General features: G+C 43.0%; 1 protein-coding gene across 2 annotated transcripts in view; it reads right to left on the bottom strand.

Moving 5' to 3' along the window:
- The window catches only part of ZRANB3 (zinc finger RANBP2-type containing 3), a 199,526-nt gene that overhangs the window by 22,541 nt on the left and 149,700 nt on the right, over window positions 1-27,285 (bottom strand). For both annotated transcript variants that reach the window (XM_079781908.1, XM_079781909.1), the window contains 5 exons: window positions 26,976-27,095; window positions 24,464-24,583; window positions 21,445-21,624; window positions 20,531-20,683; window positions 117-504 (listed from right to left, as the gene is read on the bottom strand). In XM_079781908.1, coding sequence (XP_079638034.1) covers window positions 117-504; window positions 20,531-20,683; window positions 21,445-21,624; window positions 24,464-24,583; window positions 26,976-27,095 — 961 coding nt within the window. The remainder of the gene's footprint in view (window positions 1-116; window positions 505-20,530; window positions 20,684-21,444; window positions 21,625-24,463; window positions 24,584-26,975; window positions 27,096-27,285) is intronic.

The raw sequence follows: 27,285 nt of genomic DNA, 5'->3' as shown, positions 1-27,285 counted from the left end.
ATTCACTTCACATGTGCAGCTGTTCCTCCAGCTTAAAAGCTGCCCTACGAAGCAGCCTTGGTCTCGAAAACCACAGGCTACCTGGAAACACCCCTGCCGGGGCCCCGTGTACTCACCAGCACTGCCCTGAGGATTCCCACACACTTCACAGTAAGGCAGCAATGCGTTGTTAATGTAGGTGCAGAAACCGCACTGCCAGTCCTCTTGGGGAGGGGCCGGGGCGGTGGCCTGGGCAGGAGCTGTGGTTTTCTGGGGCCGGGCCGGCTGCGCCTGTGGGGGGCTGCAGCGGTCATCGGGGGTGACTGACTTCCGTCTTTTAGCTTCAGGTTCAAAACTGTTTTCAAAATCAGTGGTATCTCTTGTAGGTATTTTTCCAGGGCCTAGTGGCAGTACAGTATTTTTCTCATGGAATAGCTTTGATTCATCACAGGAGGTCACCAAGTTCGTTTTTTTAGGTTTTGGTAAAAAGAAAGATCGAATATCGTGCTGTTTTTCTTTTTCAAACTAGGAAAAACCAACAGTTATCAAATTAACAAGCAATCTAGCATGTGCTTCCCAATGAAACAGCTTGACAAACTGCTTTCATGAGCCATGTCTTTTCTCTTTTGAGTACCTTGTTGGGAATGATTTCTGTTTTGCTGGGACTCTTCATATATTTGTAGATGCAGAATATCATTCACACATCCATACACTTCCTGAGTGTGATTTTTATTTTATTTTAGCATTTACAACGTGCCAAGCACTTTACATCTATTCACTCCTGTGATCCTCACACCTGCTCTGTGAGGCAGGTACTATGAGTCTTTCCATATTCCAGATGAGGACATTCCAGCTTTGGAGAGGTTAGGTGAACGGGCTACAGGACTTATATAACTAAAATGTACTTCATAAACTATCTGTTCCACATGTAAAACAGGGAAAGAAGGTGCTGTATGTTTAAATATTTCAGGTCAATCAAAAGAACCTAGAGAAATGTATCACACCCAAACTATAAACACAATGATCATAAAAAATATGTTTTTCATATTAAACTGTTTTTCTTGACCAAAGAGAATTAGAACAGCTACTTTAACAGACACATTTTAATAATTATCTTGTTTTCTTTTCTAACAACAGCAACATCTCACGTTTTTTATCACCTTTTCAAAGTGTAAATCGCAACCTCCTGATAGAGGAAGCAGGGTTCTTGCCTTCACAACTGATGAGCTAGCAACTAAGGTTCATTAAAGGAATTAATTTCAGAGAAGTCCTACTGGGGTTGAATTGGATACCACTGTGAACACACACACACACACACACACACACACACACACACACACACACACTGCAGCAGTCTGCATTTCCAAAGATGGTCACACCAATTTTTACCCCATTTCACATGCTCTTCTCACAGTGTGGCCCTGACACACTACATTTAGAGGTAGGACCTGTGTTCCTCCTACCTGAGCCTTGGTGGACCTTTGTAATTGTCTCAACCAACAGAATGCAGTGCAGGGATGCTGTATGACCTCTGAGGCTGGTCACTGAAGGTTGTGTGGCCTCCATTTGGCCGATCTCTCTCTCTCTCTCTCTCCCCCCCCCCCCTTCCTTTATGTCTTGAGATGCTTTGAAGTCCAACCACCATGTTGTGGGAAAGCCCAGGCCACATGGAGAAACAACATGAGGAAGTCAAAGTTGACAACCCAGATAGGCCCCCAGGTTACGGCCGGCATCAACTGCCAGACATGTGAGGGAAGGAGACTTCAGCAGTTTCCAGATCTCAGCCTTGGGGGCTTCCCACAAAGGCCCCAGGCATCTCGGAGCAGGGACAGGTAATCTCCGCCATCCCCTGGCTGAATTCCTCGCCCATAAAAACCATCAGAAATAACATATGACTATTACTGTTTGAAGAAACTAAGTTTTGGGGTCCTTTGTTATGGAGCAATAAATAACAAGGACAGATACTACAGATAATGACAGCACCATATAATAAACTGTAAAGACATTATTTCAAAATCTACTCTGTAATTCTTAGTAGTGCTGCATAAAATATAAAGGTTTAGCAAATTCATAGAGACAGAGCATTAAATGGTGGCTGGGGCTGTGGGGAAGGGAAATGGGGAGTTATTGCTAACTGGTTACAGTCTCTGTTCAGATAATGAAAGAATTTGAAAATAGTAGTGATAGTTGCACAATATTGTTAATGTAATATTAGGAGGCATTTCCACTGAATTCTATACCTAAAAATGGTTAAAGTTATAAATTTTATTATTATACTATATATATATTCATACTTTTTAAAAAAAAACATCAATCCCCTCCCCCTATCCCTCCAAAAAAATGGAAGGTAGGAAGGTTTAGGCTGTTCCCATATTAGTAAAATTAAAACACATATTATAGGAAAAAAGTTCCTCTCCCAATAATGTACTACTTTTATTTTATGAGGCTGTTATTTATACATTTTCACATTCTATAAAAAATTCTCTAATTACTTGTGGAAGGTACATATTTTAGATAAAAATATAAAGCATGAAATAATTAATGATGAGACAAATATTTAAACAATGCACAAAGGAAATTATAAGAAAAGGATGGAGAAAAGCAGAGAAATTAGCAGACTTAACAGAGTTTGGGGTTTAAAAAAGAAATGAGTGTGCATGCATATGAGCCTAACCAGTAGTTAAGGACAACAGGGGCGTGGGGGCATGCGTGAGGAGGGGGGTGGGATGGGAATGGGGGGATGAGGACAAATATGTGATACCTTAATCAATAAAGAAATTTAAACAAAAAAATAATAAAAAAATAAAAAATAAATGAGGAAACAAAGATTTAAAAAATTAAAGTAAATGTTCTATCCAAATAATAGGACTGCAACGAGGCCTTGCAGGATTTTGAAAATATTAGCAAATGTTGAGCAAACATGAACAGATTCCATCAGCTATTGCTAGTGAAATGATGAGGATTTTAAGGTGGAGGTCAGCTCTCTGAGGCTCTGCATGTCTGGAATTAGCTGGTTTTGCTCTAACCCTTAGTCAGTAGTTTCGTTGGGCAAACGATTCTTAAATGTTTTTCCAACATTCGAAGAGGGTGAGGCTGTTCCCTTATAGATGAAAGCTTTTTGCTTGTTTTAGATGCTTTCTGGGCCTTTTAATCCCTGGTGTTCTACAATGTCAATGGTCTGCACTTACTCATCCATATCTGTTTCATCCATATCTACATGCCTTCTGCTCAGCACTCAGGATACCTTAAATTTGAATAGTTACCTTTAGCTCGTGGACATTTCTGCTATTCTTTGATAATTTCTTCCATTCCTTTTTCTCTTTTTCTGGAATTCCTGTTAGCAAAATGGAGGACCGAGACATCTATGTCTTTTATTCTCATATTTCCTGTTTTGGTGTTTTTACTTTCTAAACTCTTGGAGTTTTCCTGTATATATATATATATATTTAAGTCCTCACCTAAGGATGTTTTGATTGATTTTTGAGGGAGGAAGGGAGAGAGAGAGGGAGAAGGAGAGCGAGAGAGAGAGCGAGAGAGAGAGAACATCAGTTGGTTGCCTTCTGTATATGCCCCCAACCAGGGATCAAAACCTCGACCTTTTGGTGTACAGGATGATGCTCCAAACCACTGAGGCACCCAGCCAGGGCAGAGTTTTCCTCTATTTTATCTTTAGAACCTTCTAGAGAATTTTTTATTTTGGCAGTCATATTTTTAATTTCTAAAAGTTCCTCTTCTTCCCTGTTCCTTTTTCATATTATTGATTTTACTCATATTGGCAATATTATTTCAAATCTGAGGCTACTAATTGGAGTTTTTAAAAAGTTATCCTTAGGATGAATTTTTGTATTTTTTTGTTCCTTTTTTAGCTACAGGTTTTCTCCTCAGATGTCCAATGACCTTTGCTGTCCCTTCCTACATAAGAATGAAGGAATAGAAGGGCTGCCTGGGAACTCGGGACACGGGGGCTTATCACCAGAAGGTCGGATAGGACACAGTGATTAAAGGGGAGGGATGAGGTAGATGGAAGGGCCCAGAGTGACCCCAGCCTCCTCATTTACGATGTGTAACACTGTAGTGATGACATTCTCAGTTACTGTAATAGGGAACACAGAAAGGAACTGGGCTCATTAAAAGGCACAAAGAGAAAAGGAAATAAGCCCACTTTTTGACCTGTGTGAGGACTGGGGGTACTGGGGTATGGAGTGTGGGGAGGGGGAAGTGTCAGGAAACAGGTCTGGAGTTCAAGAGGAAGAGCCAGCTGGGTTTACCCATCGGGAACACTGGCATAGAGAGGTCGCTAAAGTCACAGGACTGGATGTCACCACACGTGGAGGGGGCAGGAAGTGAGGAGAGGGGGAAGGGGAAAGCCACAGACAGAAAGCAGAGGAACAGCATGAAGGCTGGAATGAGGAAGAGATACTGAGAAGGGAACAGAAAGGGAACAGTGAAAAAGGTAGGAAATCAGGAGAGTAGTGGCTTTAGTGTGTGTGTACTCTGGTTTTCCATTCATTCTACTAGGTGCTCAGTGGGTGCTTTCAATCAGAAAATCTCATGTCCTTCAGCTCTGGGAAATTTTAAGAGTTTTTTTTCCTTCCTCTATGTCCTCTGTTTGTAATTCTTACTAGGCAAAAAGCTTCTGAACCAATCATATGATTTTCTTCACCTTTTCTCACATTTTACCATTTCTATTTGTTCTACTCTGTGTGATTTCCTCATTATTTTCCTTTCCATCCTTGCTGAATTATTCCTTTCTAAGATATAGGTTCAATTTCTAAGAGCTTTTCCTTGTTCTCTGGTTTTTCCTTCCTTGCTCTTGTTTCATGGGCACCAGACATTCTTTTACTTCTCTGTGAATATCAATGGTAGTTGTGGTGTTTTTTAAAGTTTCCTTCAGCTCATTGCATTGTCTGTTTCTTTCCTCCCCCTTTCTGGGCTCACATGCTTGTTTTGGTTTCTCTTTCATCTGAGTGGCTTCCTTTCACGCCCGGTAGCCCTGCTGTCCATTCATACTGAAAAATAAGACACCAAAATGCTGCTGTTGGAAGTTCCACGTGGGAAACTTCACTGGGGTCAACAGTGACTGCCTGGGGATCCCGTTCAGTCTGCACTGCTGCTTCTTAGTCCAGTCAGTTTCTCCAGAAAGGGGTCCTCCAGGCCTCTGCCCGGAGGATGCAGTGCTGGCTACCAGGGACCAGGGACCCGACCAAAGGGTGCTGATGCCTGCAGCCATATCACCCCCAACGTCCCCATCTCATCTCATTGGGAGCTAAGCAGGGCCGGGCCTGGTTAGTACTTGGATGGGAGAAGATGGCACCAAGCACTTCACCATTATTAAGGAGTCTTTCACCTAACGTGCTTGTTTTCAATATACTGTCTTAACCCCCTCCCTCAACTGGTTCTCTTCCTAGATATAACTTTAAAGACATTTTTAAAGAAGAACAAATAAAACAGCTAAATAAATAAATATGAAATACCAAAAAATAAAACAAAATATACAAATAGGCTATTGTCGCTTATACTGAATAATGTTTAAATAAAAACAAAACTTTTGTCTCATTCTACATTTTAAATAATTTGTTTCTATAAAAACATTTTAATTTCTCCATCTCCCCACTAAAATATAAAATGAAACAAAACTGTTTCAGATTTATTTTTTAAAAAGCAACCCTCTCTTCAATAACACAAAACAAAAACCTAAGAAATCTTTCAAAAAAAATGCTCAGGGCCTTAAAAAAATCAGCTTTTATAGTTGATCTCTTCAATTAAGCTACTTAATTAAGCTATTTTTAAACAAACTTCTTTTACTAGTTAAGTAATGACTAATTTTGAAAATTAGCATTTGAAAAATTCTCATTCTCTGGTAGAGGCTGGTTGGAAGTCAAGGTTAGCAGTGACTGGGGGTGATCAGAAATTGACGTCGCCCTCTGCACTGCTCAGGTGTACTCACAGCGCCTGGGAGCAATCGGCGGTATAGGTGCTATTTTGAAACTACAGCCACTTGGGTAATAATAAATTGAGACTGTAGCGTGTAAATTTCAGAAAAGGAGTGGGTGGGCGGAAAGGGAATCATTTTATATCACCTCAGGAACCCAAGGATACACAGAACATAATTTTAGAAAAGGAGAGGATGAGGTTAATCTGTGACAATGACTTCAGCTGATGTTCTGACGGCTAAATTGGACAATGATGAATGTAGTTACAGGGAGCGAACGTTACAAGTTAGGGCCCTGGCCATGGGGCTGCCAGAAGCTGTGAGGCATAACAGAATAAAAACTTCTGAGATCCTCAATTATAATGAACAACATAAACTGATGAACAAAAACAGATCCAGAGATAGAGAAGCATCGATCAGACTGTCAAACCTCAGAGGGAAGGTAGGGGAGGGTGGGAGTAAGGGGGAGAGATCAACCAAAGGACTTGTATGCATACATATAAGCCTAAACAATGGACACAGACACCAGGGGGGGTTAGGGCGTAAGTAGGGGGGTGGGGGGGTAAGGGGGAATAAGGACACATATGTAATACCTTAATCAATAAAGAAAAAATTAATTAATTAATTAAAAGTTAAAAAAAAGAAAAAGAAACTGATCCATATCACCAGTTGTTTTCTGATTGTAGCCTCGGAGCAATCAGGCAGGAAGCTGGCTGACGAGGTTTCTTTGACACTTAGCTATGACTGAGAAACACAGTGAGAACATCTCTGACACGTCCTAATGATGACTGTCCATGTTGGATGGGAACAAGGAGAGTCACAGGTTTGCTGAATACAAGTTCTTAATTTGAGGTTCATGGGCCGCTCACTAGACCTTGAACAGCCTTCAGCAAGCCTGAGAAAGCCCTGGGTTGCCTAGAAAAGGTTGTATTGTATGTGCATTTTCAGAGAGCAGTTCTTTATTCTCTCCATAGTCTCAAAGGGATTCGGGTCCCAACAGAGGTTAAAAGCCACTGGATTATGCCCAGCTGGTGTGGTTCAGTGGTTGAGCACTGACCTATGAACCAAGTGGTCATGGTTTGATTCCCAGTCAGGGCACATGCCCAGGTTGCAGGCTCAATCCCCAGTAGGGGGTATTTAGGAGGCAGCCAATCAATGATTCTCTCTCCTCATTGATGTTTCTATCTCTCTCTCCCTCTCCCTTCCTCTCTGAAATCAATAAAATATATATATATATATATATTTTAAAAGCCATTGGATTAGAATAAAATACCTGAAGATGCACATATGGTTCAAGTTGCTCCATTTCTTTCCTTAATTTTCTAGAGATAACGAGAAATTGAAGGCTGATACGTGAGTGTACACATGGGCGGTGAACTCTTTTTAAGAGGAAACAAATGCATACATTCTCTTAAATAATGAGGATTCCTCTAGCTGATCTCAAAATGATTAAAAACAAAACTGAATAATGCCAAGACACAGTAACTTCTGTGCAGGCATGAAAGATGCTCACTTAGCTCACTTGCCTATCGCTGTAACAGCTTCCCATAAGAGCAAATGACAGGGGAGTACTCATGCAGTCCCAAAGGGAAACTGCTGATGAGGTGAGTAGAAGAAAGTGCCTGGGCTGCAATGGCTAGGGGACTCAGGAGACATTACTGTGCTGGCAGGACTCAGAGGTGTCATGTACGTCAGCCTAAAACAACACCCTCTCCTGGATGACTGGAGGCAGGGACAGATCACCAACAGCTCCTGGAGATTCCACTGGGGACATGTCTGCTTAATACAAGAAGGAAATGACCTTGTAGGCACAGATACTAAATATGAATGCAAAATTCCTGTGTCTGTTAAGCTGCTTCTAATAACTTTTCTTTTAAAATTTAAATTAATTTTTAAAAAGTGATCATGGATCCACTGAAGACTAAATCTGAGAAAAAAGTTTTAAAACAATAATTGTAAACAAAACGCTCCCCAAATAAACAGGTTTTTCAGAAATATTAGGTTTAAGCTTTCTCGGTCTCACCACAATACTGATAGTTACATACTCAGCACCCACACTGCGGTGGCAGGTCGACATTTAAAAATTACTGACATTAATATTATAGCACTTCTCAGTGGTAAAGAAAAGCAGGAACACAGAAAGTCAAAATATTTTTATGGCCTAGGAAAGCTTTGTTACTTAATAGCAAGAGTAAGCTAAAATGTCTTTCTTTTATAACTACACTAGAAGCCCAGTGCACGAAATTCGTGCACGGCTGGGGGTTGTCCCTCAGCCCAGCCTGTACCCTCTCCAATCTGGGACTCCTGGAGGGATGTCCGACTGCCCGTTTAGGCCCGATCCTGGGATCGGACATCCCTCTCACAATCCAGGACTGCTGGCTCCCAACTGCTTGCCTGCCTGCCTTCCTGATTGCCCCTAACCGCTTCTGCCTGCCAGCCTGATCACCCCCTAACCACTCCGCTGCCAGCCTGATTGATGCCTAACTGCTCCCCTGCCAGCCTGTTTGCCCCCAACTTCCCTCCTCTGCCAGCCTGGTCACCCCTAAGTGCCCTCTCCTGCAGGGTTGATCACCTCCAACTGCCCTCCCTTGCAGGCCTGGTCCCTCCCAACTGCCCTCCCTTGCAGGCCTGGTGCCTCCCAACTGCCCTCTCCTGCTGGCCATCTTGTGGTGGCCATCTTGTGTCCACATGGGGGCAGGATCTTTGACCACATGGAGGCAGCTATATTGTGTGTTGCAGTGATGATCAATCTGTATATTACTCTTTTATTAGATAGGATAGAGGCCTGATACAGGGGTGGGGGCCAGCTGGTTTGCCCTGAAGGGTGTCACAGATAAGGGTGGAGGTTCCCATGGGGTGTGGGGCGGCCTGAGTGAGGGGCCTGTGGTGGTTTGCAGACCGGCCACGCCACCTGGAAACCCAAGGGGAGGCCCTGGTATCTGGAATTCATTTTCCTTCTACAATTGAAACTTTGTAGCCTGGAGCAGAGCCAAGCCTGGGGCTCCGGCAGCCATTTCTGTGGCAGTTAATTCACCTTCTACAATTGAAACTTTGTTGCCTTAAGCGGGTGAGCCCGGCCTTGGTGTTCGGAAAGCTTTGCTTCCCCTGTTGCCGCCGGCAACCCTGGCCTGCTCTCTCAAGCTCCATTCTGCTGCCATTTGTTTGAATTTGTTTACCTTCTATAATTGAAACTTTGTAGCTTGAGTGGAGGCTTAGGCCTGCAACGGCTATGGAAAGCTTGGCTTCCTCTGTTACCTGGGAAACCTTGCTCTCTGTGGCTGTAGCCATCTTGGATTGGGGTTAATTTGCATACTCACCCTGATTGGCTGGTGGGCGTGGCTTGGCTGGTGGGTGTGGCTTATGTAGCGGAGTGATGGTTAATTTGCATATTACCATTTTATTAGAGAGGATTCTTGCCTTAATAAGAGACATTATAGTAACAAATTACTCACAAACGTCCTAACTCATCATGACTGTCCTTGTAAAGAAATAATGATTTTAAGTGACCCTTTTAATGTGATAAGTAAGAAACTTACATGTAGGTGTTTCTAAATAGGAGGAGTGATCTGAGTTTACAGTAATTTTTATCAAAAGGGGATTCTCTCTCCTCATTGATGTTTCTATCTCTCTCTCCCTCTCCCTTCCTCTCTGAAATCAATAAAATATATATATATATATATATATATATATATATATGTATATATATATATATATATATATATATATATACATATATATATATATATATATATATATATATATATATATATATTAAAAGCCATTGGATTAGAATAAAATACCTGAAGATGCACATATGGTTCAAGTTGCTCCATTTGGGGAAATATAGTTAAGTCAACACGCCCGTATCATAAGCAATGTGGAAAATGGAAGGACATATTCCTCTCTTCAGTTATATTGCTGACACCCAGTTATTGTATTGTGTTTCTGTCTTTTGTCCAATTGTTTTTGAAAAACAAAAGAAAAAATATTGCTTTTGGTGGGGAGTGCTGAGAATTAAAACTGCAAAGTGCTTAACATGACAAAGTGCATGTTTTTTTCTGAAAGGTGCAGGGACATAATATATTTGCTCTGTTTTACAGACAAATCCCCTGGCCATGATGATAGGATTAAGTCAGTTGCTGGAACTGAAGGAGAGGAAAAGAAAATCTAGTAAAACTCATAAGAAAGCAATAAAGCACTTCAAAGCCTGGTGCGAGCCCAGCTCAGCACACACCACCAGCAGAGACAGAGGGCGGGTTTAGCAGGCTGTGATCCAAGGACAGCTCTGCCCTGTGTCCCTCTCTCCTGTTCCTAAAAGAACTGACGAATCAATTCAGTTACGAAGGAGGGACCTGGACCTTTGCTGGTCTCCTGAATGGCCGATGACTGTTGGCTGGGGCTGGCACTAAGACGGCTTCTCTACCATTTATAATCAAGCCAGGGGATACAAAGTGACAAAAGTAGTTTCATCATCCAACAGAAAATACATTTTTTAATTCTCCTAAAAATAATGACTGAATTTTTCAGATTTTGCAAAATGTTCATTTCCATGTAGTTAAAATTGTGACAGTGATCAACTCTTAGGCACAAGTTTTTCTCTGTGGGCATAGAGAAAACAAAATAAAACACTCTGGTTTAAAAAATGGTAAAAATGAAAAACGTTATTACTTATTTTTAAAGATGACATCCAGAGCAGTGCAGGCAAATGTCTTTGGGGGTGGCTCTCTTCCAAGGACAATTAGAATTTACAGCAAAATGTTATCTAATATTGTGCACAGATCGCTGGAATGGGACTCTGGGTAAGTTATTCAGAGCCCACAGGCCACAGTCTCTCCCTTAAGGTCTAGGCCTGACGTCCATATGCCTCTTGGACATCAGCTGAGTGGTTCAGAGGCTCCTCAAACTCAAGGTCGCAATGGACTCTTCACTCCTGTCAGCCAGCTCCTCTCCTACCCTCAGTCTCCTGGCTCTACTGCTGACCAGGTGGACCGTGAAGTCCTCTGCTAGGGACCCTCCCTTTGTAGACTGAACTGGGTCACTTCCTTCCACTTCAGCTGGTCCTCCCCTCACCTACTTACATGCCTCTGCTCATGGCACCTCCCTGACGTGCCTGTTTCAATCCCCTCTTCTCTTCCTGAACATGATGCTGTTAACCAGGGCGCCACGCAGGCCTCACTGTATTGATTCTACCCCTGGTAGGAGTGAAATTTTTCTCTTTCACTCTATTACCACTGCCACTGTCAGGATGTTTAGTACCCCAAATCCCATTTGGGAATCCCTGACAAGGAGACTTCTATTTAGTAATTACCTTACTAGTAAAAAAAGAACTGGCTTTATCAATAGACCTGTGCGTACCTGAGAGCACCACAGTCAAGTTTCAGTACAAGATGTATTACCATCTGAAGGCCACAGTGAGAATTCCCGCGTTCCCCCCACATCCAGCAGTGGAGAAGGCTGTGGGGCCTGACAGGGCCGGTGGACACACACGTGCGGGGGACGGGAGCCCATTAGCTTTGAGCTGTGGCCCAGCCAAGTTCCCAGGCTCTGAAAAACCAGACCAACAGCTCCTCCTCCAGGGGCAGGGGAGAAAGCCCAGAGGGAGCGGCGGGGCTGGAACTGGATGGGAGGGAGGGCAGGGAAAGAATCGGTTCCCCAAATACCACTGCCTCCAAGAACTTCTGTGCCTTCTTAGGATTCATTTCCCACACTGCCACTTTTGAAAATGGAAATCTGATCACAACACTCATCTGCTTAAAAGCCTCTGATGAGCCCTGGCCGGTGTGGCTCAGTTGGTTGGGTGGCGTCCTATGGGCTGAGAAGTTGCTGGTTAGATTCCCAGTCAGGGCACATGCCTGGGTTGTGGGCTTGATCCCCAGTAGGGGGCATGCAGGAGGCAGCCAATCCATGATTCCCTCTTCTCCCTTTCTCACTCTTGCTCTAAAAATCAATGAACTATCCTTAAAAAAAAAAAAAAAAAGAATCAGTGGGGGAAAAAAATAAAAACCTCTGACACTGGTGTTTCTGGGATAATATCCAACTGCCGGGCACGGCTGTGCGGCTCCTTCCGCCTGACTGCAGCTTCGGGCTTCCTCTCCTGTGACTCACTCCTCGGGTGCCCACGGAACCGCGTTCCCTGAAACATGACGTCTGTTCATGTCTGTTCGTGTCATGGTGCTTTAGGAGCTCCCTCTGCCTGAGCTAGAACCCCTCTGAGCTCATCCTCAGACTCCACTTCCGAAGCAAAGCGTCCCACTGCCCCGGGCAGCCATTTGCTCCGTCCTGGGTGCCCAGAGCCCGCCTCACACATCTGTTCCCACATCCGTCACATTACATTAAATGACGTGCTTACAAGACTCTCTCTCAATTAGAGGAAGCTCCAACGGAAAGCTAGCAGTTTTCCTTACCTTTGCACCTAGCATACATCCTTTTACAAATAACAGCTTTAATGAGATAGTTTACTTATAAAATTCACTCTTTTAAAGTGTCCATCCAGTGATTTTTTTGTAGTCTATTCAGAATTATGCAACTATCACAACTGTTTAATTAGAAAACATTGTCATCACCCTCACAAGAAACCCCATTCCACTGAAGCAGTCAGTCCCTCCCCCGGCCCCCCAGGCCTGCCTCCCACTAATCTGCTCTTTCTCTGTGCGTCTGCCCGTCTGGCCAGTTCATAGAAACAGAACCAGACAATCTGGGCCTTTCACTTGCATAATGTTTTCAGGGGTTCCTCTATACTGTAGCCATGTGTCAGTACCTCATTTCTCTTCATGGCCGAGTAATAGTCCATCACGTGGATATACAACACTATTCTTTCATCAATTGATGAACATTGAACTGGTCTAACTATTTGGCTATTACGAATCATGCTGCTATAATATTCAGGTACAAGCTTTTGTGTGGACATTTTTTAATTTCACTGGAAGTGGAACTGCTGGGTTTACTAGTTTAAGGAACCGCTATATTGCTTTTCAAAATGGCTGCATTCTACATTCCTACCAGCAATGGATGGGTACTCCAATTTCTCTACATTTTTGCCAATACTTATTGTCTGTCTTTTTAATTTTCGTCATCTTACTGGGTGTGAAGTGGTATCTCACTGTGGTTTTGATTTGCATTTCATATAACCTTAATAAATATCTTACCTTATAATAGAGAAACATGCAAATTGACCGCACCTCCGCTATGCCCACGATTGGGCCGGCAGGAGGCTGGGGGCGGGACTCCGGGTGGCATATCCGCCATTGAGAAGATCAAGATGGCGGTGCCCAGTGGCCGGGCCCATGCCGCCGCTCCCGGGGGTGCCAGGGGCCATCGGCACCCCGGGGGGCGTGGCCGGGCCCATGCCGCCACTCCCCGGGGTGCCTGGGGCCATCGGCACCCTGGGGGGGCGTGGCCGGGCCCATCGGCACCCCGGGGGGGCGTGGCCGGACCCATGCCGCCACTCCCCGGGGTGCCTGGGGCCATCGGCACCCCGGGGGGGCATAGCCGGGCCCATGCCGCCACTCCCGGGGTGCCTGTGGCGATCAGCACCCCGGCGGGGCGTGGCCGGACCCATGCCGCCACTCCCCGGGGTGCCTGGGGCCATCGGCACCCCGGGGGGGCGTGGCCGGGCCCATGCCGCTGCTCCCGGGGGTGCCTGGGGCCATCGGCACCCCGGGGGGGCGTGGCTGGACCCATGCCACCGCTCCCCGGGGTGCCTGGGGCGATCAGCACCCTGGGGGGGGCGTGGCCGGGCGATCGGCACCCAGGGGGGCGTGGCCGGGCCCATGCCGCCACTCCCGGGGTGCCTGGGGTGATCGACACCCGGGGTGGGGGGCGTGGCCGGGCCCATGCCGCCGCTCCCGGGGGTTCCGGGGGTCGATCGGCCACCCGGGGGGGGCGTGGCCCGGCCCCTCCCGCCCCTCCCGGGGGTTCCGGGTCGATTGGCCACCTGGGGGGGCCTGGCCGTGCCCATCCCGCCCCTCCCGCCGCTCCCGGGGGTCCCAGGGGCCGAGGCTTTCCGGGCCTTGGGCACCAGCGGGGAGCCTGCACTGATCGCAGGAAACCACTGGGGGTCGGCTCCTGTGATCGGTAGCAGGGACGCTGGGTGCGGCGAGCCCAAGGCCAGGAAAGCCTGGGGCGGCCCCGACCCTGAAAAAGGCAGAAGGCAGTGGCCACAACCAAGGCCTGGGTCCCTGGTGCCGGCAGAAAACTGGTGCAGGCAGCCAGGTGAATGAAGGTCTATTGCACGAATCTTCGTGCAAACGGGCTACTAGTTTATATATAAACATTTTATATATAATGAATTATCTCTGAATGCATTATGTGTAGTACATGTTCCATATACACTGGCTAAGCCAAAATGAAGTGTTTCATGTCCTTTGCATTCCACAAGTAATCAAGGGTCTATAGTACACTGGTTCTAAAGCCTCTAGTATAGTTTGGCAAGGTTATGAAGGTAGGGTTTAGAGCAGAGAGACATTGCTCAATCCAGCTCTGCATTTACTGACTGTGGCAGCTAACTTAACCTTTCGGAGCGTTAGTGGGACGTGGTAACATAGCCTCACGGTGTAGTTGGGAAGATTAAACAAGATCGTGAGTGTTAAAGGCTTAGCACAGTGACTGCACAGAATAACCACTCGGCTAATTATTATTATTACTACTACATGTTAATTATTATTACTGAGTGACTTGAAGTCACAGAGGCAAACAAGACAAATGCCTAATAATAGCACTATGTGATGTAAGCGATGACAGTGATATCTGAATGTCTCCATGACAACGAGGCTGCCTCTGATCCTTATCATTAGGCTATTATGCAGACTAGTTAATAATGTTTACAGAGTGGTTTGAATTCTGAAATATATATTAAATAAATACCAAATGTGAGGTGTGTTCGCTTCAAGAAACCAGCGCTCACCCTGGCTGGTTTAGCTCAGTGGATAGAGCATCAGCCTGCGGACTGAAGGGTCCCGGGTTTGATTCCGGTCAAGGGCACATGCCCGGGTTGCGGGCTCGATCCCCAGTGGGGGACGTGTAGGAGGTAGCCAATCAATGATTCCCTGTCATCATTGATGTTTCTATCTCTCCCTCTCCCTTCCTCTCTGAAATCAATAAAAATATATTTTTTTAAAAAAGAAAAGAAACCAGAGCTTTAGCATATTCAGAAACAAGAGGCTTGGATGAGACAAATTTAGACTTCACCAATGCCACAGTTCCTGTGGTCAACTTACTTCCCGCTGTTACCATTTTTTCAACTAGACACTATGTGGGAAACAAGGCTATTATTTCTTATATATTTATGACAGATTCTTTTTTTTTAATATATTTTATTGATTTTTTACAGAGAGAAAGGGAGAGGGATAGAGAGTTAGAAACATCGATGAGAGAGAAACATCGATCAGCTGCCTCCTGCACACCCCCTACTGGGGATGTGCCCGCAACCAAGGTACATGCCCTTGACTGGAATCGAACCTGGGACCCTTGAGTCCGAAGGCCGACGCTCTATCCACTGAGCCAAAGCGGCCAGGGCTATGACAGATTCTTATTTGTACTTTTTAGCCCACAACAAAACAAATATTTCATACAATGTTGGAATTCAATAAATATGCAGTTTATGAATTTTGTGGGCATACTTTGAAATTTCAGTTGTGCTGGAGAGCTCTCCTTTCCAACTACATACACTATTTTTGCAGCAAACCAGCAACCATCCTATGTGTTTTTTTTAAAATATATATTTTTTATTGATTTCAGAGAAGAAGGGAGAGGAAAAGAGAGATAGAAACATCAATAATGAGAGAAAATCATTGATCAGCTGCCTCCTGCATGCCCCCCATTGGGGACCGAGCCCACAACCCAGGCAGGTGCCCTTGACCGGAATCGAACCGGGATCTTTCAGTCCGCAGGCCGATGCTCTATGCACTGAGCCAAACCAGCTAGGGCAACCATCCTATGTTCTCAATGACAATGTGATGTCTGAGAGGTAAATCTGCTTTGGGTGAAGGATGCCCTAAGGCCCGGAGGACAAAGGCCAGGGACTGGAGCTTGGTTATGACAGAGAAAAGGCAGTGGTATGAGCCAGGTCAGAGACATGAGCACTGGGGAGGTAAGGAAGGCTAGACAGCCAGGAAGAGGCCAATGAGAGAGGAAACCTGGGAAACCCTGAACTAAGAGCCCACTAAGTGAAAACAATTGGCAAGGAACGCAGAGAGTGCAGGAGTGGGGAATTGGGGAGCTCTCTGGAAATCTGTCCCCACATGGAAGAGAACTGCTGTCTGAAGGCCCAGAGGGAAGCAGCTCTGGCTCACTGAGATCTGAGGAGAGAAATCAAGCAGAAGGAAGACTTGTCCTAAGCGGGAGCTGGACGTGCTAAATCAGTCCTTTCTTTTGCTCAATTGTGAATCACTTATGCACCAGGTTTCTCTTTGGATACTTCTCTTTATAATACTATAAAGTATACGTTATATACTTGGAAAGGACTGTGGAAGCCATCTAGTGAGCTAGGAACTCAATGGCTGAATAAATGATGATGCTGTTACCCATTAAGGGCCAAAAGAGGATGGGAAAAGTCCCTAAAGAGGTTAGGGGAAGGGCCCCGTTTACCACAGCTATAGCCAAAGGAAGGAATATCCCTCAGATGATGATGGCAAAAATGATGCAGCCTTTAATTATTTGGAAATGACAACATACACTAATATAGTCCATATTTCTCTCTTTCCATCTAGAGACAACCTACTTTATCATTCAGTGGAAACCCATGTAGGAAAATTAAAGCATCTCAAAGCCAAAAGAGAATTAGGAGCCATGCGCATTCAGACGAGAAGAAACGAACAAGCCCGAGAAAACAGACCCCGGCTGAGGCCGTGACCCTGGTGGGAGGACGACTCCTCAGGAGACAGCCACCTGGGCTGTGCAAAGGTGCCCTTCCTTGTGGGCATGGGATGTTTGCTCTCATCTGAGTTGGACTTAAATTCGAGTTTCATTCGGGTTAAATAATGTCCTTTAAAAATGTAAGTATATCTAGGATGGGTGAAGAATTGTGACTCATACATTTGTGTGGATTAATGCCATGCAGGTGATTATTTAGATGTTTAACAACAGCTGTAGTAGAGGCACTGACCAGCATTGGGTCAAAGCAGAGCCCGAGGGGCCCCGTGCTGCCAGGTCACAGAGGTCGCTGAGACCTGCAGGGAGGTGAGGGCCTACACACAGGAGGGGACTGAGGAAGTGGCTATTTACCAACCATCACCCAAATATTTGGTATTTAACAACCAGCACACGTCTCCTGGTATATACTGGTAGAACACCATCCTGACTCCACAGATTCTTTTCATCTAACAGTTGGGTTAGGTAACACAAGGAGGACTCTGATGAAGACAGGAGGGAGATAGAGATGATACCATTCTGAAGGGCAGTGCACACCAGGGGAGAAAGAAGGCAGGAAATATAAAAATGAATAGAAAAATTTTATCCACAAAAGGTTTCTCTCCTTTCCCTCCTCCTCTTCTTCCGAACCACAGGCCTCCCTGTCCCCAGGGCCCATCATCATACTAAAGTTGGGCTCTAGTCAATTCACTGAAGACCAATCTGTCACACTGACCAAATTTATCGCTTTTCTAAAAATCATTCATAGACTTCACATCTTTTGAATGTGTCGGGCTGGCAGGGGTGAGAAGACTGGGAGCTGGGGACCCGGGGGACTTGAGCCTCCTCCCTCTCTTCCTGCCCGGTTTGTCCTCTTTGCCCCTCAGGCTCACCCTCTGCTCCTGGTCTTCTCCCGGGGAGCCCCTCAGCTTCCCCTTCTCCGGGCTGAGGCCTGGGCCGAGCTGTGCGCTGACACACACAGTCTGTCCTTGGCAGGGGAAGGCCCCTGTTCTCTGCCCCAGCTCCGACCTCCTGCCGCAGCCTCGGAGCACTGGCATGGAGATAAAGCGAACATGCCTTAAAATGCTGACACCGCCAAAACAGTCACACGCTGTTCAAAGCCATCTAATTAGAACTGTTACAAACTTTCCAGTTAAACACGTGTTTGTTTGTTTGTTTTATGACAATAGACAAATTTAGTTAATTTGGCGAAGTTTAATTAACAAAATTAGAAATAGCCTAAAATGCCAAATGTAGGAAACAATTTTTAAAGGATTTTTAAAAGGATCAGAAAGAAATCCGTATAAATAGAAAAATTCCCATAGGAAATGCTGATTTTGGCAACATTCAGAAGAAAAATATGTTTGTCAGTAGACTAAATTTTTTTAGGACCTTTCAAAAAATTGAACATTTCTTAACCTTTTGCACTCGGATGTCGAGTGTGACTCGACACGGTTAGCATTAGAATAAAGGAATCTAGAAAAAAGCAAGCGAGTGCAAAGGATTAAAAATGCATGAAGCGGGAGGATGTAAAGAGAAAGTGCTATGTGGCATTCCCACCTAAAGTCATTCAAGCACATTTCACATGCTGGCCAAAAAACAAACAAATACAAAGCAAGACAAATGGTCTGTTATAAGATTCCGATTTACACACATCCTCCCTTATCCACGGGGACACGTTCCAAGACCCCCAGTGGATGCCTGGAACCAAGGATAGCACCAAGCCCTCTACGCACTGTATGGTTTTCTACACATACCTTTTCACGTAAAGGAAGCACTTTCCGGCTCCTCTTTGGCATATGTGAATTGCCGGCATCATTACTCTTGTGCTCTGGGGCCATTATTAAGTAAAATAAGGGTGACTTGAACACAAGTGCTGCAATCCTGGGACAGTCAATCTGATAATCCTGACGGCTACTAAGTGACTAATGGGCAGGGCATATACAACGTGGAGACAAAGGGATGACTGAGGTCCTGGGTGGACTGGAGCAGAATGGCATGAGATTTCATCACGCTACTCAGAACGGTGGCACAATTTAACACGTATGAATTGTTTACATTTGGAATTTTCCATTTAATGTTTTTGGACCACTCTTGGCCATGGGTAACTGAAACAGTGGAAAGCAAACCGCAGGTACATGGGCAGAACTCTCTGTGATACCACATGTGCATAAAGCCACGCACTGGAAAACCTGTGCAAGGTAACAGTAACCTACGAGAGACAAGCACCTAACTCAGGAAAGTGAGCTTCAGTCAGGGTGACTGGGTGACCTTCAACTTTATACAAAGATATATGTTTTTCTTCAGATACACATGAACACAATAAACATGTACATATCTGTGTCAAATGTCAAATTCTTAATACTTGTCATAGAAATGAACTTTTAAACATAGTTCAATAGTTAAGAAATTTTAGAGAAAGGAAAACTACAAATAGTTATATTTTTATAGTTTGAATTATATATTTTTTTTAAATATCTAGAATACCTGGTTTTTAATTGACCAAAGTATAATGTAATAAACACTACTAAAAGGAGTTGTTTAATTAAAAAAAATTCTTACAGCCCTAGCTGGTTTGGCTCAGTGGATAAAGCGTCAACCTGTGGACCAAAGGGTCCCAGGTTCGATTCCAGTCAAGGGCACATGCCCGGGTTGCGGGCTCGATCCCCAGAGGGGAGCGTGCAGGAGGCAACCAAACAATGATTCTCTCTCATCGTTGATGTTTCTATCTCTTTCTCCCTCTCTGAAATTTTTACAAACAATCCTTCTATTTTTTTAGCAACATTTGAAAAAATGGCATTCTAGCATCCTAGAAAAAAAAAAAAAAACTAATCCTGCAAATAAGATACATAAAAATTTAGTAAGATTCCACATAAAAATATTATGTTTTTATGGAACTAAACTTTATATTAAATTTTTAAATTTATATTATGAAAAAACATGTATAGACTTTAATTTTATTCTTATAATTTCTGATCAATTCTTTTAAAAATTAAACTCCCCATAATTCTCATACCATATTGCCCCAAAAGGGGTCTGAAACTTGCTTATGTTACATTTTGTGGCAAATTTAATACATGTTTCCCAACCCTCAGGGTCATAAAGATAGCTTCCTGTATTTTTCTCTGAAGTTGGATTCTACTTAGCTTGTTTTTCTAAGGAACTGAACAGTGAGGCACTGATATTAACTGTTGGAAGATACAAGCCACAGCTGCAGCCTCCTTCCATCTGTTATTTTTTGGTTCTAAGCAGTTTTTCAGCTTTATGTAGAGGCTAGCTTTCAATAGCACGAATAAGTAAAGGTTGCTATTTAAAACAATCCTATATAATAAAAGGTTAATATGTAAATCGACTGAACAGCAGAACGACCGGTTGCTATGACATGCACTGACCACCAGGGGGCAGACACTCAACGCAGGAGCTGCCCCCTGGTGGTCAGTGCGCTCCCACAGGGGGAGTGCTGCTCAGCCAGAAGCCGGGCTCACGGCTGGCAAGCGCAGTGGCAGTGGCAGGAGCCTCTCCCACCTCCGCAGCAGCGCTAAGGATGTCTGACTGCTGGCTTAGGCCTGCTCCCCACCTTCAGTTGGACATCCCCCAAGGTCTCCCAGACTGCAAGAGGGCGCAAGCTGGGCTGAGGGACTCCCCCCCCCCCCCCGTCTCCACCCCCCCCCCCCAGAGTGCATGAATTTCATGCACCGGGCCTCTAGTATACAATAAAGTTATAGTTTCAGACTATTAAAAAATAGAAAAGGATAAGTCATATAATCGTCTTACATGAGTGAACAAAACTTCATCCCTGAGCTCCTCCGAACTCTCATTGGGAGTCCAAGCTTCAGCAAACTGCAGGAAATCCCATTTTTCCTTCTCCCCTTCCTCAGCCTGAAGTCGCTCCTTCCTACCGTTCAACGTGCTCCCGGTAACCTGCGCCTGTAGGAGGGAGAAGCATGTGACCTTCGTAACGTTCGCCTCACTGCTGATATTTGCTAAGCAATATCTTGATTTTGCATTTGAATCACAAACAATCCATTAAAGAAAATCATATTGCTTCAACATATCATGTGCTGTAGTAATATAGTTATTCAAAATCACAACCAAATGACCAGTTTTCACTAGACAAATTATCCCATTGGCTTTTCTCATAAAAACTTATTCTAATATTTATAAACTTTTGAACCTACATATGAATGGCCATTTTGAATATCTATACTCAGTGCTTGAAAACTATCTTCTAATCTTTAGTCAAATCCTTTCTGTAAACATTCCGCAAGGCTGAGAGAAGAAACAGCTCCGGGGACAGAGCAAGCAATGTCCCTCCTACCTTTTCGAGAGTCTGGGTGCAGGTGTCCTCTATCCAATATTAGCTCTGGATTCAAGAATCCTTCAGAGAAAGGGTTTATTCTTTACTTCCGAAAAAGACTTGGTGCTTGAAAGCATTATGGTTCCTTGCTAGCTATCCCTCTCCTCTAGCCTCTAAAGTGGTAGAAGAAGGGCGTGAATACAATAGGAATACACGTAAATTCATGCCTCTTTTACAAAGGATAGCAGGTACGGTACTACCTTTTCTATTATCACCAATATCTTAGTGTACTTAGGTATCCTTTGCCTGAAAACACTAAAACCCATTCTCTTAACTGATGTAGACTATGGATAACAGTAAGGTGGTAACCTGGTTTAAACTCAAGCCTTACCTTGCGATTCAACATTCCCCACATGAGGGTGTCTAGAGTCCCATTTGCAATGAGGTAGTGAATATTCACAGAATTGCACTGTCCAATTCGGTGAGCACGGTCTTCTGCTTGCTTTATATGCCCAGGGTCCCAGTACAACTCAGCAAATACAACATGAGTTGCAGCAGTAAATGTCAAACCCTTAGCAAAATAAAGTGAAGAAACCAAGATGTAACTAAACTGAGAATATAAAATAGAGCCATGTGTAATAGTCTTTCTGAACACATTAAATGGAGAAGAGAACGCTGAAGGACTTAAAAACAGATCAATTTTTCATACTAAGCCAAATTAAGAAAATATAATTCACGAAAGGCAGATGAAGACTGCAAGACAGCCAGGTGAACTACAAAACACACATTCAAAATGTATTTCAATATTTCAAAAGTCAGCTTAATGGACACACACACACACAGAGAATTACTTTATTGTCTGATGAGGACTGGATTCACATTACCACTGGAAAATCTAATAAAATACATTATAAATGAGAGTATAATTTCTAACACATGGTATCCATAGCAACTAGGAGAGAGCAATGACATCCTCTGTTCATTTAATTCATACTGCTGTTCTATAAAGCAAGAAAATCATGTCTCCAGTCATACTGTTCTCTTCCTATGAAATTTCTTATGTTACATTCCAAAGGCTCTGAAGTCTACTAGCTTGTATCTCAATATATATAACACAATTTCATTTTCTATACAATTGCACTTTACATCAGTTTGAAATAGTGCAACATTTAAACTATTAACTGTCTTGTTTTATAAATAATATATGAAATAAACAAATCTCCTCAAACTAAAAGTGAGTAAAAAATGCAGGCTGAGTGAGCTGCTAACTCTGCTTATGCTTTTGCCACATGCAGGTGGTCGACAGAAACACCTGCCATCCTTCGAGAGTGTCATCCAATCCATGCTGATGCTCACATGCACTAGAACTTGAAGGGAGGGACTCTTATGACTGCTGTATTGTTATTTTGACATGTGATTCTAACTTAAACTATTTTTATATCTCATAACAACATCATTTTAACCTTCATTTAATGGTGGCATTAGTTCTCAAGCTGAAAAATTCACTGAGGATCGATCACTATGGAACAGAAGTTAGAAGTAATAAAAACATGGAGAGAGCCAAACCACCACCATGCTAAACTGTACTGCTGTTTAAGACAGGGAATGCCACAAAATGTTAGAGATGATGTCGAAAATTAAGAAGTCGTATTTAAAGAGGGACACCTTTAAGCATGTACAAAGTGTCATGTGACCATATGACAATGAAGGGGGAGTATGCTGGCAGGCTCAGCATCCTTCTAAGACACTTCTAAACTACAACGGAGATTTACACACCCCGAGAGCAACGCTCTTTCTACTTTCCTTTCTTCCTATGAAGATACCGTGTCCACGTACACGAGTTTTGAATGATGCAAGGTCTTCAGGAATACAGCCTAGAATAAAATGTGAGTGCCCTGTCAATCTTAACTTCAAAGTCTTTTCTCAGGCCACTCCTAAGCTCTCCTGCCTGGCTCCGCCTACATTGCTTCTCCCATCCTACGAGCATTCCATTTCTAATTTTAAGCTTTTTGGTGATATTTTCTATGTCTGGAATATTCTAACATATAAAACTCAGATTACTGGAAGTTTAATCCAACATGAGCATGGAAGTGTTGAGACAATCATCCTTTGGGTTAGAATTCCTAGTGAGTTCTAGAACCATGTAAAATTGTATGTATATGTGGGTAAATCCTCATGGAGTTTCTCTGTATATACAATCTTATATACACACATTCGTTTGCTGGGTAAAAGCAGATCTTTGGCTCTGGTTCAGATTCAAGTCTACGGAAGATACCAGATATGGCATACACCAGGTTGGATGCACAGCTATATATTCAATTACTTTTCCAGATGTTAAATATCGTGGCTCAGACATTTACATTGAAGTATTTCAGAATATTAGGAGAAAAGAAAATACAGAAGGCTCCCCTCTTCTACAGTGTGGCAGAGACTGCTACTGCCTTCCCCAGTACCTATTCTTATCTTATTCCTTTGCAAAGTAACACCTGCCTTTTAGCATAACTACCTGGAAAAAGGGCTACTTTTCCCAGCCTGCCTTGCAGCGGCTAGTTGTGGCCATGGAACTGACCACAGGCCGGTGAGAGGTAGCATGCCTCTCTCCAGCCAGCTGTCTGGATGGCAGCTCTGCAGAAACTCGAGCAGCCCTCTTGGGAAAGAGAGACCTGCTAGGAGTGGTGAAGCAGAAAGCCATGCTAGCCTTGGACTGTCTACATGAGAGAACTAAGTATTTAAGTCTTTCTTAATAAGGGTTTCTATTTATTTGCAGGCAAACATAATTCTTAAATATATATATTTCAGAGAGGAAGGGAGAGGAAGAGAAATAGAAACATCAATGAGGAGAGAAAAATCATTGATCAGCTGCCTCCTGCATGCCCCCCTTACCCCCACTGGGGATTGAGCCAACAACCTGGGCATGTGACCTGACTGGAAATCAAACCTTGACCTCCTGGTTCATAGTCGACGCTCAGCCACTGAGCCATGCCAGCCGGGTGCCAAATGTAATTCTAAGGACCAAACCAGGGGCACCCCATACAAAGTTCTCAGAAACAGAGTGCTTATTCCTCAGGCCATCTTACCTTATGAACTCTGAGGAAAATAACCAAGTAAGATAAATTCTATAAGAAAGGGATGGGAAAATTCCAGACAAATTCAAAGGAAGGAAAAACAGTCATGAAACAGTATTACAATCAAATGCACTAAATACTTCTAGAAAATTCTTTCCTTGAAAATTTAGGAAGGTATCAGTCAGCGGTGTTGAGGTCTCCTTCTATTATACTTTCCAGCACTCTCCAACACAGAATGAACATTGATCACACTAGATACCAGATATAAAGTTATCACTATAGTTAATGACCTTTTTATGATTTCAAAGACATTTTATTATCAAGTTGAGGCCTGAAATTTCTTACCTGACCAGCAGCCTGAATGCTTAGGATAGCCACACGGGTCTCAGGATCCTTTTGAAACTGATTAACCAGATGTATTCTTTCTGAAGACGGAACACTTCCATCTATCCTAACATATCGAGTCTAGCATTAACAAAGGAAACGGCAAAGTTAGGACAAGCCCGTATGTACCCATCTTATTTTATATACTTTACAGCTTATTTTTATGTTCACATAATAAAATAGAAACTGGTTAAGATGACAGGTTGGAAAATATCATACAAGAAGAATCTTAACCAAATTACTTAATAGCTTCTAATAACAATTTTATGTTTTTTATTATTTGAGTTTTATTTTTAAGATTAAAAACAATTTATTCATTTTTAGAGAGAGAAAAAGAGAGAGAGAGAGAGAGAGACCTCAATTGGTGGCCTCCCACATGGGGATGGAACCCAAAACCTGGGTATGTGTCCTGACCGGTAATCGAACCCACCACCTTTTGGTGTATGGGACAACGCTCCAACCAACTGAGCCACACCAGCTAGGGCCTAGCAATTTTATATTTTTTAATCTTTTAAGCTACTTGAGGGTAGGAGCTATGCCTAATTCATCTTTATACCATCATTGCCAAGCACAATGCCTTGTACGTAACAGGAGTTCCATAATCATGACTGAATTAAGCTAATGTTGTCTCAGTAAAATTCCATGTAAATTAATATGCCAATTTTCAATTTAATGATGTATCAGAATAACTTTCTAGTTATAGAACCACTAACTCCAGAGTAAAAGTAAAATCAGACATGCAAGAAAGGAAAAAGGGCATTCTGCCCAGGTATTAGAAATTCATGAAAAGCAGTACATCTATTTCTGAAATATCCCAATAGTAACTGGGAAAATATCCTTTTTAATGTTCCATTTGAGTTCTCTTTTTTCACATTATTAAACTTAAAAGAAATATGCATCTCCATTGAGTTGGGGGACAAGACCCGCACCCATGATTTTAAGAAGTAGGGAAGCATTAAGTGCCTAACTGAACAGTTCTGCGTTTTAAGAATGATGTGAGTTGAGAAAAGGAAGCCATCAGTATGTGTTAGAACAGCTAAAAATAACTTATTTCTCAACTTTGTAAAACAAGTATAAGCTCTGAATTTCAAATAACCTCATTTATATGTGCACTTTTATGGAAAATATAGTCTTAAATAGTTGAGACAGAAATATTCACTTATATAAGAAGACAGTCAAGTTAATCACTAAATAGAATGTCCCTTAGTAACTTTCTCTGTCTTCACAAAACAGATATAAAATGACCAGTGATCCATTTACTATCTATTAGGGAGATTATAAACTCTTCAGAGAGTCTTTCTAAAGAAAACACATTGCTTTGAGCAGTTCACCTCCAACCCCAGGATACCCACATTCTTTATTCTTAGTGATGTAAATGGGATTCTAAATCCACCAGGAAAGCAGAAGTGGGGAAAAGAAGCAGACTGCTCCTCCTGGGATAGATTCCAGTATTTTAAGGGATAATGGAATCCGAATAAGAAAATACTGTGAGTCTAATAGTAAGGCCCAATCATTTCAAAGTTATTTGTAAGGTTAACTCTCCCTCAGAAGGTGTTTTACAGTCACTATGAGGTAATCAATGAGAAAGTACCTTTCAATGTACAGCACTTTATTATCATCAATCTTTCAATAAAGGAAACACTGACATTACTTTTTGGGTAATAATGAATTTATTGTCTAGTGCTTGATAAACCTATACTGTACAAAGTAATAAAAATATGGCTTTATTCCTCCATTTAAAAAAAATCTACCTACACAGGCAAGAAGTTCTGCTGTTATGCATATAGTGATAATAGGAGATATTATCTGGCTGCTTCTGAGCATCTCTAGAAGCCCTCGCACATAAAGGGATGGCAGGTTTCAACTTTGGAAGAAAAAATGGAAGACGCTGTGACTGACAGAACAGCTGGGAGACAAGGTGGGCCTAAGAACCCACGCAGGAAGGTCAGCGGGCTTGCTGGAGCTGACCTGATGGACTACCTGGCCCCAAGCTATAGATTCACTTACACTGCGAGTAAGTCTTCGTAATCATATTCTATAGTGTGCTGCCTGGAGTTTGAAAGGTCTGACTATAGCTGGGCACAAAAATCAGCAGAATTCACCCTTCCTTTCCCCTCGACGTCTCCCCCATTCCAGGGGTGCCTTTTGGGTATTCAAAAAATTTAACTTTTAACTGCCTATACCAATCTCAAATGGTATATCCATGAACAAAAACCAAATTCACAACATAGACTATTAAAGCAGCATATTTTAATCAATTCAGACCATCTGATTAGTGGAAAATTATGAGACTGGTATAAAAGGCAAGTTTTAATAGGATACCATCAACACAATAGTAATATAATATTAGGATAATTTTCAAGAAAAATATCTAATATTAATTTATATACCATCATGCAAAATAGGCAAAAAAAACTCCATTATAAGACAAGTGATGCATCCTGAGGTACTTTATAGACAAATGGTAACATACCTTGTTTTCTATGACTGCTTCTGTGCAAGCCTGGAGCATGAGTAAGTGGTGAGCGAAAACCAGAAATTTAAGCGAGTCGTTCTGAAGCATCATCTTAATGTAATCCTTTACAGCACCTGCCTAAATATTAAAGTTAAACCTTATTCTTATTAACATCATAAAAATGTTTATTAAAAGTGATTTTACTTTCTTTCAATAAATCAAGAAAAACTCAAACATTGATACATTTCTATGAATTTCTAACTGTTTTGGGTTCTAAGTAGCCCAGGGGAATAGAAGCTCACATATAATAGTGAGTGGGAGAAAAGGG

Source organism: Cnephaeus nilssonii (genome assembly GCF_951640355.1).
Source record: "Cnephaeus nilssonii genome assembly, chromosome: 10".
NCBI classification, from domain to species: Eukaryota; Metazoa; Chordata; class Mammalia; order Chiroptera; family Vespertilionidae; genus Cnephaeus; species Cnephaeus nilssonii.
This window is presented reverse-complemented; position numbering and strand designations above follow the sequence as displayed.